This window comes from Olea europaea, chromosome 19 (genome assembly GCF_002742605.1).
Source record: "Olea europaea var. sylvestris chromosome 19, O_europaea_v1, whole genome shotgun sequence".
NCBI classification, from domain to species: Eukaryota; Viridiplantae; Streptophyta; class Magnoliopsida; order Lamiales; family Oleaceae; genus Olea; species Olea europaea.
Genome location: NC_036255.1, coordinates 1,743,282 through 1,755,637, shown reverse-complemented (window position 1 = coordinate 1,755,637; position 12,356 = coordinate 1,743,282). Strand labels below are relative to the sequence as shown.

The 12,356-nt window shown below is 30.5% G+C and overlaps 1 protein-coding gene across 1 annotated transcript; it reads right to left on the bottom strand.

The window, feature by feature from the left end:
- Positions 1–1,310: 1,310 nt before the first annotated feature.
- On the bottom strand, positions 1,311–11,544 carry LOC111368912 (probable calcium-binding protein CML44). Its single transcript, XM_022990421.1, has 2 exons — positions 11,343–11,544; positions 1,311–1,867 (listed from the first exon to the last, which is right to left on the bottom strand). Exons 1-2 carry the CDS (start codon positions 11,542–11,544, stop codon positions 1,341–1,343), a joined length of 729 nt encoding a protein of 242 aa, XP_022846189.1. The 3' UTR covers positions 1,311–1,340.
- Between the last annotated feature and the right edge of the window lie 812 nt (positions 11,545–12,356).

Here is a 12,356-nt window from a genome sequence, read left to right as displayed (position 1 = left end):
AGAAAACCAGTAATTAACATATAAAAAATTATTCTAATCCTTTTAATAAAGTAAAAAAGTTGATCTTTTAAGATGAAATCAATGACCGTCTAGCACAAATTAATTTGTTATCAATCATCATAGTCAGTCTTCTAGAAATTCTTTCCTCTTTATGTTTTATATAAATCAGTAAACTCATTATTGAAAATATTATCCCCTCAACAACTAGAAGAAGAAGATCATCTAATCAATTACGTTAAACATGAAGAAAGCAGAAACGGTGGTGGCAACAGCTGGGCCTGCGGCAACATTGCAGGTGGAGGATTCAAGGTTCAAGCTCAAGAAGGGAAGTGTTTTTCCAGCAACGAGGAGGTCAGTGAAGAAGATGATATTTGATGATATTGTTCATTCTATATTTTCATGCTTTGGTTCCTTCTTCAAAAGCCATTACCCATAGTGTACTAATAGGTTGCATCCTTAAGAACGCTATTTCATGTGAGGGACATTGCTCTTTGTTCCATGCATGTACATGTAAGTGTTCGTGATCATAAATAAACTGGAATCTTTACATTTTTGCCTCGACATGCATGTCATCGAATTTTTGAGAAATAGATATGCCCGGTGTACAAAAAAAAAAAAGAATGAATTTGACTTAAAGATAATGAACATAATAGTACAAACATATTATCCCATTTTAACATCTTACTCCTCTAAATAATGTGATCATCACTCTATATATTTGAAATTACAATAACAAAATTTGTAAAGTAAATTACAACATTCATATCCAGAAGGTTATGAGAAGCGTTTAGACTTGGAAACAAATCATGAAAATTGACACAATGAGTAACGTAGCCAGCAATGACCTAGTACATGAGCAAACAAAAGCTACATCATGTGAGAAAGACACATGACACTATTAAAATATGTTTTCAAAAACTCAAAACACGTTTTTGTTAATGGAAAAACGTTTTTAACTTGCTGTCCACTTAGCACACAAGGATTGGCTTTTTTGTCTTCACCCGAATTTCGGTATCTTGGCAACTCATCTGGACCGTTGATGAAGATCAATGATTGTGGATCAATTGAAAAGGGGCTATAACGAGCATTTTCATAACTCAAATGCGCATGCTTTTATCAAGAGATTTTGGGTCTCACTCGTCTTTCTCTTCGTTTGACTTCTCGATTTGCCTTCATGAATCAAAGATGTAGCCCGATCAATGAAAGGTCGGCACGTTCTAAGAAATATTTTGATGAAAAGTGAAAATACCAAGGAAAAATATGGATGGCTGCATCTCATATTGATATTATACAATATAATTTTTGGAAGAGAGAGAGAGAGTCAAAACAAGCTCAATATTTTACAATAAACCCTTGGAAGAATCAGAAAGGGACATCATATTCTTAAACTCCTCAAAATCAAGAACCCCATCTGAATTTATATCAGAGACTTTAATCATATTTTTGCAATCCCCATTACAATTTTCCCATAACCCTAATCTTAATAACACACTTTGAAGCTCTTCAGATGATATAAATCCATCCCCATTTATATCAAAAACCTTAAAGGCCTCAAGCAAGTCACTTTCCAACCCGTCATATTTTCCTTCTTTATTTTCACTTATTTTCGGAAGTATTACAGACTCGTAGAAGAAGAAAAACTCAAAATAATCAAGAGTTGGTGATCCCACAAGTATCTGCAGCTCTTCTAGGGTTGCATGGTTTCCAACTCTATCAAGAAGTTGTTGCAGCTCAAAAATGCTCACGTGACCTTCCCTCTTTCTGTCGAGGCTTTTGAAAATCCGGTCGAGATCATTGGTGCTGAGACGAGACAAGAAATAACGAACTAAGTATTGTTCCCAATAAAACTTGGGGTCAACTCTAACTTCTGTATTGCTTAATTATGAAGTTTGTGTGTGTGTGTGTGTGTGTGTGTGTATTAAGGGGGATGCGTTTGAAAAGTAGATATTTTGAAGTTTAAGCTCAACTTCTTGGAAAAAGACGTTCTGTGAATCCTTACTATTTCAGAAAATGAGAAAATTCTTTAATTTGTATTTATTTATCGACCAATTAAATATGAGTTGAATTGAGAATGCCCTTTCGTTTTGATTTGGAGGATGAGTTTGAATGGGGAAAAACGAGTAAATGTCTTCTACTTGAGGGATTAAAAAAATAGAAATTCCTTTTTCCTCTCTTTATAGGATAATAACTGCATTTTCTGTATAAGGTATTCGACTAAATTAGACAATATAACATAATAAAGAACCAGTTTAGATGTACAGAAAAATTGTTTACAGAACTTTTACGGACAACGCACACAATGGGGTGGGCGGTTTATTTTTTACAATAAAATATTCACATGAGGTCCACTCTCATATGAGAGTTCTGTGAAACTTTTAGCAATTATTGTTCTGTACACATGGAATTACTCTATAATAAATAGGATTCTTTGTCTTCTCATTATTATCTACCTCTATATAATCTAACTTAAAAAACATTTTATTTATTGTTTCTCGTGAAAAGTAGGGTAAAGAATTCTGTCTTGGTTGTCGTAGAGTAAATAGCTCACGGATCAATGAGATACAATAATTTATGTTTTAATTTTAAGTACCAAGAGACTCTCTAAACACAAAATACTCTTTATTTTAAAGAATTAATACTTAAATATAAGTTTTAAGAGACTCTACTTTAACTTTTTAAAATAAAGGATTTAGAGAGTCAAACTCACACTCTATTCTTAATTAACAATAATTATATTTAGCAAGTTATAAATTTTAATACTCTACAATTTAAATTATTCAAATCATATTAAATTGATTGACCATTTACATATAAAAAAAATAAAGTTAAGTAATAGATAAGGAAAAATCAATAAATGTTAATTGGAAAAATAAAATAAATAGTCAAAATAGAGAGCATTGTTAGAATGCATAAAAAAATTACTCTCTAAATTTAAATACGTTCTTCATTATGCATAATATTCTATTTATAAATTGAGAGTCTGTTGGAATGCTATTAGGTATTTATACAAAAAGCGGAGAAATAATCTAAAACGAAAAATAGAAAAGTAACCTAATTGTAAATTCTTTCTAATATTTACGTTTTTACAACTATAAAATATTTGACAACTTCATAGCTTTTGAAATTGTGATCCTAGTACGATCAATAATGTTACGTCAAAAAAATTTCATCCAAACATGCCTTTGTTAAAAGTCTATATAGGACCATAGAGTCTTTAGTCTTTGTGGTTGTCTATGCCCTTGTTTGAGCCCAATTTTTCTTCAAAATACATTTTTCAACAAAAATTTGACATCATTTCAACCATACATTTTTAATAAAATAATATTACAAGTAAATTCAAAACTTTTCCTTATATTTTTAACCACACATTCTTCATCACAACACTATTTCAAAATACATTTTTTTTAAAAAAAATGGGATTCAAACAACTCCTATATCGTGACTCAATTAAATAAAAAGACCCAGTCATCTTGCGTATTCTAAATACTCTTCTCAAAAAATAATTTTTAATAGCAGCAAAGTGTACAAATTGTATTCAAAATACAAGTAGCTTATAGAGAAGTCAACTATTGTAATTTGAGGCAAATGAGTAGATACTTAATATTTTTATAATATGAAAAAATATTTAGGAAAATGAAGTACAATTACTTGTGCATAAGAATATTGATAGAAGATATCAATTTATTTTGTATTCTAATATACATTTTTTCTACAAAGCCATAATACTTCATAATATTAATGAATCGAGCGATTTGATTTTAAGAAGTAACAATTTATTTTTAGTCTAATCTACTTTCTTTTTTCTCTTTGGGAGGAAAATGTAGTTTTGCTGGCATATCGTCTTAAAGTAATTTATAATTAGTCTACACACATCTGTTTGTACATACACCTTTTTTACTTGTAGGAACAATAAATAATCGATATTTTTTGGACCTAAATTGGTCGAGATATTGTTATTACTATACATATAAAATGTCTATTTATATTGTTCGTATTTGTGCTTAATAAAATGTGTATTTATATTATTCGTATTTGTGCTTAAATACTAACATCATGTTTCAAACATGTCAAGCACGATGTTGTCGATTTTTTATCCCGTAAGTGTACGAATCGTAATAAGTAATAAAGTGCATTTAAAAGTTTGGATATCATTCCCACGAGGACTACTATTTAACAATTGGTTCAATTATTCCTAATTTTAATTTGATCGAAAACAAACAAAAAATTAGATGTGATTTTTGATGCAACTATTTGAAAGTATGTGGATACACACAAAGAATGATTGAGAATACAAATAATAAATGGATATTAGGGCGGGACATTGTCACCTATTGATTACCTTTAAATCTTAAATCAAGATTCATAAAATTTAAGGCAGTGTTCTGGTCAATTTCTCATATTGTATTCAATTTACCCATTTCGAGTTCTCATTGAGTCTTTTTAACTACCTTAATATCATATTTCTATGTGAATCGAACTTAATTAAACAAAATAATAGTTCTAAGAATTCATATATGACCATAGTAATTAATATAAATATCTGTACACGTTATATTAATTTATCGAATTTTAATATAAGGTTTAAAGAAAGAATCCGTACCTTTACGTAATTATTGTTCACGAATTATTGAATAATTGGCCAGAAAATTCAAAGCAGTGAGAACATAATTAAAATCAACATATATGCATGCATAAAGGAACTTGAATCTAGAATAAAAAAAATAAAGGGTCACAAAAGGTTACATTGTTTGCCCTAATAATAAATTTAATTATTCATGATGATGGAAGAAAAACAAAAGGTATAGAGTTCATAACTGGGTTTTGAAATCTTGATCATGAAAAGAATTGGATCTTGCACCAAGAATCTTCTTCAATCTTCAAAGTCTTAAATCCCTAACTTTTGCTCTTTGATCTTGCTCTCTCAATCTCAAGTTGCATATGTTTGCCTCTTAATGTGTGGAATTCCCCAATTGTCTTCTATAGGTTTGTATTTATATATTCTTCAAGTTTTGGAAGATTTTTAGTTGAGTTGGACTTTTAAAAAGATGAATTTCACTTGAAAACTCTATTTGATGGCAACGAGGTGCCTAGGCACTTTGATTGGATGCCTGAGCGCTGACTTTTGGGAAAAAAAAAAATCAGAAACGTAGCGCTTGGGCGCTGTCGTTTGCTTCGATTGTATTGCATAGCATTTAATCTTTTCATCATAACTTTGTCGTCCGTTGTTCAATTGAGGCGATTCAAAATGCGTTGGAAAGTTAACTCAAAAGGCTACAACTTTGCTTCAGATACTATTTTCAAATTTGATCATATGTTATGTCAAAAATGGGTCTTAATTTGAGTATGAAGAGATTTTGAGTCTCGTTGTCAAAATTTTTTGGTTGGAACTTAATATGTGATCGTACTTTGATTATATTTCATCATTTTGATGCCTTTCTTTATCCAATTGACTCTGAGCACTCTTAAATTTTCATCATGAGGTCCAACACAACTTTTTAGTATTTGCACTTTAGTCCCCAAAATTTGAATCTCTTATAACTTAGCCCTTTTTTTCTCCAATTTTGTCAACTTTTTCTTATTTCCTTCAATTTCTTGTACCATCATTGAATTTTACCTATCAACACCAAATACAATAATTTAGACCATAATTCATCCAAAAAACAACTAAATATCATGATTTTAAAGTTTTGAATAAGTGTATAAAATATACTTATCACACAACCACTATATTTTTCTCGTCAAAATGGAGACTCAATTTGGAAATAAATATGTAAGAAAATGACATTTTAAGCATGTAGGAATCTCCATTATATTTTACCATAAGCAGTTGACCTTTTACCAGCCAAAGATAAAAGAAGAAATTTAAAAGCTTGGGTAAAGGTTGAAATATTATAAATATACAACCGATATGACGAAGAATGTGTTCGATTTATTGCTAAATAATTGAGGGTTTCAATAAAATAAAATATTGATTTATCAATTTATAAAATAAAAAATGTATAAAAGAGAGAAGCATGCAGCCTGCATTCTCGCATTTTGATTATCCAAATCGTCCTGAAATACCGACTAGTTTCCAACCAAGTTGTCTTTCTTTTAATTTATTCTTAATCACTAATTACTTTAGCACTTCTTTCTTCTAAAGATGATTTTTGTCCAAATATTTCACTCAAATATTTTATCAAACTTTTATATTTGTTATTTATTTTTCTTATTTAAAACATGAGAGGTAAATAAATTCTTTTAAGTCATAGTAACGATTTTTTGGATGAAATTCATCATTCGATATAAGATGTGCAAATCAATAGAATGTTAAAGACAAGAATGTAAGTAGAAAAACGAATAAAGATTAGAAAATTGCGATGTAGTTAATGAAAAATGTGTTGTTGCTCAAAACTATTCCAACGTCTCTGTCTCTCACCGTAGGGAACATAAAATTGGAATTTAAACCTTTAGTTGCAAGAAACTCAACGAATCAACAACTCCTGAATGCATTACTTCCTGAATTAGTGGATTTCATTTCTGAAAGTGTGCTGGATTCTATCATGGATGGCGGTGCTGTGATGGCGGATTTCGGTTCCATTGGTGGCGGAGGAGAGATGATGGCTTGGTCAATCGAAGCAGGACAAATCCAACCATAAGCAATGTAGGCGATCGTCTAAGGCATCGCTTTGATGAAAGCCTGAAATTATAATTGATTAGTTGAAGAAAAATGAAAATTATAATTATGAAAATTTTAAAATTAAAATTATCATATACAAACACAAGAAACTAATAAAATTTGAAAATATAAACATCTCTCAAAAAATCATATAAATGACAGAAAACTTATCACATATATTTATGTCACAACCATTAATTTCTCTATATATAATTAATTTGACCATTTATTTTTCCCAACCATCATGTTCTTTTTCTTATCAAGAAATAAACGGTCAATTTTCTTTCTTCAAAATTTACGGCCACTAATTTTTCTAATGCTCTCATGGTGGGTTTTGCACTTATTCAAGGAGCTACTTTTAAAGGCATTGGTGTTCATTTCTCTATCTAGATTCTTGCATTTCGTTTTTATTCACGTGAAACCTGCAAGCATATAAGATTGTTGTACAAATAATAAGATTTGTGAGTTAAGAGTATCGTTTCCACGAGAAATAAAATCTAATTTTTAATTCAATAGCTGCTATTAAAATTCAAAGCATGGTGACAGCAAAAGAGTGATTTTGTTGTTGCTTATACTACTTCTAACCTATACTAATAAAACAAGTAAATTTTTGGTTTTATTGAATGTGAATGCTTGTATTGGATTCATGATTCTACCTATTTCCATCTATTTCAACTATCAATTAATAATCTAGTTAATTTCATGTATTTTTGACAACTGATAATGCTAATATGTTAAATGATTTCCAAGATACATCAACCTATGATTAACACGACCCGATCCTATTTCTAGTTTGAATTCATATGAAAATCACGCATTTAGGTTAAGTTATCTACATGACTGCGCATTCCATAGATATTATTCCTAATACCTATTTTCCATGTGTTGATTTTATAGTGTTATAAACTTATTGTGAGTATTCTTACACTACAACAAGTACTAACAATACAATTGATGACCAAACAATTAAACAGTGCAATATAATTACAAAATCAATCAAAAAATAGCAAGAAATATGAAATAAACAAAAATAGGGTTCCTCAATCATCTAATAGAATTGAAAAACTAGCCTAACATTTTTAAGATTAAATTACAAAATAATAATTGAAAAATCACACCCAAAAAGAAGAAATAATGAAGAAATAAGAATTTTCCACGTTCTTGATGTGAATCAATTCGTCTTGATTCCATGTTATTAACCTTGTTCTTCGCCTCCAAAATACATAGAATATGCATTTTTTTAGGTCAAAAGGAGGTGCCCCACATTGTTGGATGGCTTATGGTATATACTCTATATAGAGTGCCAAAATATTGCATACAAAAATTTTCCAAAACAAAATAAGGAAACAATTTTTTTTTCCAGAATTGAACCATGCTTAAGCATGGTTCATTTGGTGTGTAAGCACAATATATGTTATTTTGTCTTAGGAGTGGATTTTTGAAACCTTGCGTAAGCAAGGCCTGCAAACCCATGTGTACGCATAGTACAATTTTCGGGGACAAATTTTACAATTTGTTCCCTGAACTTTCTCTTGTATGTTTTTTTGATCATTTTTCAAACTTCCTCATCCCATTGACTTCTCTTCGATTCTAATTGGCTTTCTCAAATCATCATTTTGTAATCCGACTCAACTTTTAAAGTATTGCATTTTAGTCTCCAAACTTTGTATTTGTTTTGATGTAACCATTTTCTCTCGTAATTTTGTTCCTTTTATCTTTCAATTGTATCCAATTAAATCCTTGACACCTTTAATCTTCATTTTGTTGCCGGTCTCATCTATGGATTGTTTGCAATTTAGTCCTTGACTTTTGAATTTTGACATTTTTCACTATTTTTGCATTCTTTTTTTTTTAATTCTTTATTAAACATTGAGCTTTACCTATTTGACACAATATAATATGAATTAGGCTATATTTCATTAGAAGAATTATAAAATATCATTATTTAAAGCCTCAAATAAGTGTATAAAATATACTTATCAATTTTATTGTCCATTTTTTCCTAGCTTTCCAGTGTCATTATATTGATTAATGTTTTAATTAAACTAATGCTTCTCTATGTGTTATGTATTCTGGTTTGGGATTTTTTTTGATCCACTTATTATTATCCTTTTCCTTTTTTTTTTATGTTAATACTGGAGTTTAAATCTTATATTTTGTCTCTCAATTTTCATGATTATGTTTAATTGTTTTTCAATTGTATTTAACTGTATTCTAAGTCAAAGTCAATAATTATTTTTTGTCATACAATTTATAGGATCCAATCTTTTCAACCACACATTTAATCAACTTTTATCAAAATTTGTTAAAAAATTTGATTTTAATCTCTATCAAATAGGGCTTAATATTCATAGGGGCTACATATTTGAAATTAAGCGTGCGTTTTCTCCATGGTTAAAGAATGGTGTAGATATAAGAGACTAGTTAAGTGCCTTCTTGAAAGTCTTTGTTCGTTGGTTTTGACCGTATTTTTGGTGGAATCATTTACAAGGGATTGAAAAATTAAGACAATTCCGCTAGTTCACTAGATCACTCACAAACATTTGATTTCAACAAAATTCTAGGATGACATAAAAAGTATATTTTCGGACAATTCCTACAAGCACATATATCGTTGACAAATAATAGATTTAATCATTTAAGAGTTTTGTTCCATATGAAATAGGCCATAAATTGAATATTATTAACTCATTATCAAATTCGAATGTATGTAACAAAAGAAATAATTGTTTATTATTTTAAGTTAGCTACTAATTACCTAATGTGATTATAAACTAAATATGGAAGAATGTGTTGGAGATCTAAATGCACCTATATTTCTCTACTAATATTCGATTGAGACTATTCCTAGTAAATAGAAAATATAACTCAAAGACTTACAATTCATCTAGAAGTATCAATTTTTTTTTCCCAATTCGAACGTTTACTATGTAAAAAATGAGTCTCAATCCGAGGCTAAAAATTTGGTGTATAACTTGTTTGGGTAAATAATGATTTGTGAGAATATTTTGACTATATTCCATTCCTGTGACTTTTAATTGCATCTAATTGGTCCTATATGATCTTCAATCATCACTTTTCGGTTCAAATTAATTACTGAATACTTGCACTTTGTATTGGGGAAAATTGGGGAGGTTATTGACACAATATGAAGTATGTGATTGCACAAATGAGAACAAGATTAAAAGTAAAGAAAGTCATAGCAAACTTTAAAGGGAAATTAGCACAAAATGTCATTACCTTTCGATATTTTTGTGAAAAACGTTCCCCTACCTTTCGTTTTTTGGCAGATTACACCCTCATCTTTACTTTTTTTTGCACAAAACGTCCTTCTATTAACTCCCCATTAAAATGCTCCGTTAAATCAAAAGACAATTAGCACAAAAGGTCCCTACCTTTTAATATTATTGTGCAAAATGTCCCTACCTTTTATTTTTTGGCATAATTAGCACAAAAGGTCCCTATCTTTCAATATTATTGTACAAAACGTTCATATCTTTCTTTTTTTAGCATTTTTACCCTTACCTTTCACCTTTCATTGCGCAAAAGGTCCTTCTCATCCATTTTTTCAATAAAATGACGATTTTACCCTCCTATTCAAATATATATATATATATATATAAAGATGAATTACCAACTGCAACCGTAGTCTTTAAGTTTTTTAAAAAATTACAAAGAAATCATAAATTTTCAATCACCACCACTTTCACAATCTATCAAGCTGCTAACTATAAATCCACATAACACCACCTTTCAGCCACCATGCCCACCAGACTTCACCACCGTCAATGTGGTTGTTTCGGACATATTGGTGACCAATACTATGGAGAAGGATATTGGGGAGAGTGAGGCGAGGCTGGTGGTGGTGGAGTTCAATAGATGTTGTGGCCGAAAGGTGGTGCTATATGAATCTATAGGTGGTGGATTGGTGGGGTTGTGAAAGTGGCGGTAGTGAAGAATTTAAGATTTATCTGTAAGTTTTGAAAGATTTAAGACTATGATTGTAATTAATTAATTTTTTTTGTTTTATTTGAATAGGAGGGTAAAATCGTCATTTTATTGAAAAAATTTGATGAAAATGACCTTTTGCACAATGAAAGGTGAAAGGTAGGGATGTTTTGTAAAATAACATTGAAAGGTAGGGACCTTTTGTGCTAATTATCTTTTGATTTTACAGAACATTTTAATGGAGAGTTGACAGAAGGACGCTTTTCGCAAAAAAAGGTAAAGGTGAGAGTGTAATTCGTCAAAAAATGAAAGGTATGGACGTTTTGAGTTAATTACCCAACTTTAAAAATACCATAAAGATGAAAATAATATAAAAAATAATGTGAAATAAATAAAATAATATTTTTCCAACAAAATCACGTGAAATAAAGGAAACAATATTTTTCAATAAAATCACGTGAAAATAAGGAAATAATATTTTTCAAAAAATAAATCTAATTTGGGTCACAAAATCTTACAATCTTACCTTAACCCAAATTTTGGTACAACGAACCAAATTCCAAAATTTCTCTACTTGGAAAATTAAGTTCAACTAGTACGAAATAAATTGATATCTTCATTCAGAACAAAAATCCTACACCTCATGAAAAACACTCTACCTTTTCTATAGTATTCAAAAATGATATCTAAACCCAACCACGAGTTCCCAAAATTCGACAAGGAATTAAAAAATTACCAAACAGGGTCGAAACACACCCTGTAGCAAAATCTACACTGAATAATTTGACTGAAGACTTTTTGCTAGACTTAACACCTTCAAACTCTTGAAAAGCATGAATACCAACACCTGCAACACCGTACATATTCTCTATTAGTCCTTCACTAGTGAATGAACATAATGGAACCGCGAACAATGGTGGCAAAGCGGACTTAGCCATATTATCCACACTCTTCTAAGTAGTGTTCTTCAATGACTCAGAGCCAAACTAGAAAGGTGTTGTACCAAACTGTATATCCATCATGGTATTGAACCTATCCAAATGTTTCTTCACTGACTCTGCACCCCTTGCAAGATGTATAATTGAGATTTTTTCGACCCTCTAGTACAACTCGGACACCCTTTCAAACTTTCAAAACTCCATCTCTACCGAAGAACGTGTGCCCATTCGAATTCAGGGTACTTAGCGGATGAGATTCTTCCTTAAGTTTGTGACATGTCGGACCTAGCCAAGTGTTCTTACTGTCCTATCTAACAACTTTAATATGACCTGTCCAATTGTAGCTACCCTACAAAATTTGTTGTTTCCCATGATAATGGCACATTTCTTCTCAGTTTCATATGTTTCAAACCAGACCTATTGGGACATTTATGGAACGAACACACTGAATCCAAAATCCACTCCTTATCAGGCTTGGATTCCGTGTCAGATACAGTCAACATAACATCTCCACCACACGAAAAGTCCTCAACAATGTTTGTCTTGTTCAAATAATCTGACCGCTTTCCATGATTTGCAGTTAAATGATCTTTATCTTGCAACTTGTTGCAATCCTTTTTTTATATATCCTTTCCTTCTATAATAGAAGTAGACTTGATTTCCAAAGTTCACCTTCGACTTACCCCTTCGTCGGTCACCATGAGTAGCCAAAGCTTCCTCATCTCTATATCTAGCTCCAGCGAGATGCTTCATCTTTTCCTTTGAGAATAAAACATTATAAACATCGTCAATGGTGAGTATGTCATGACTGT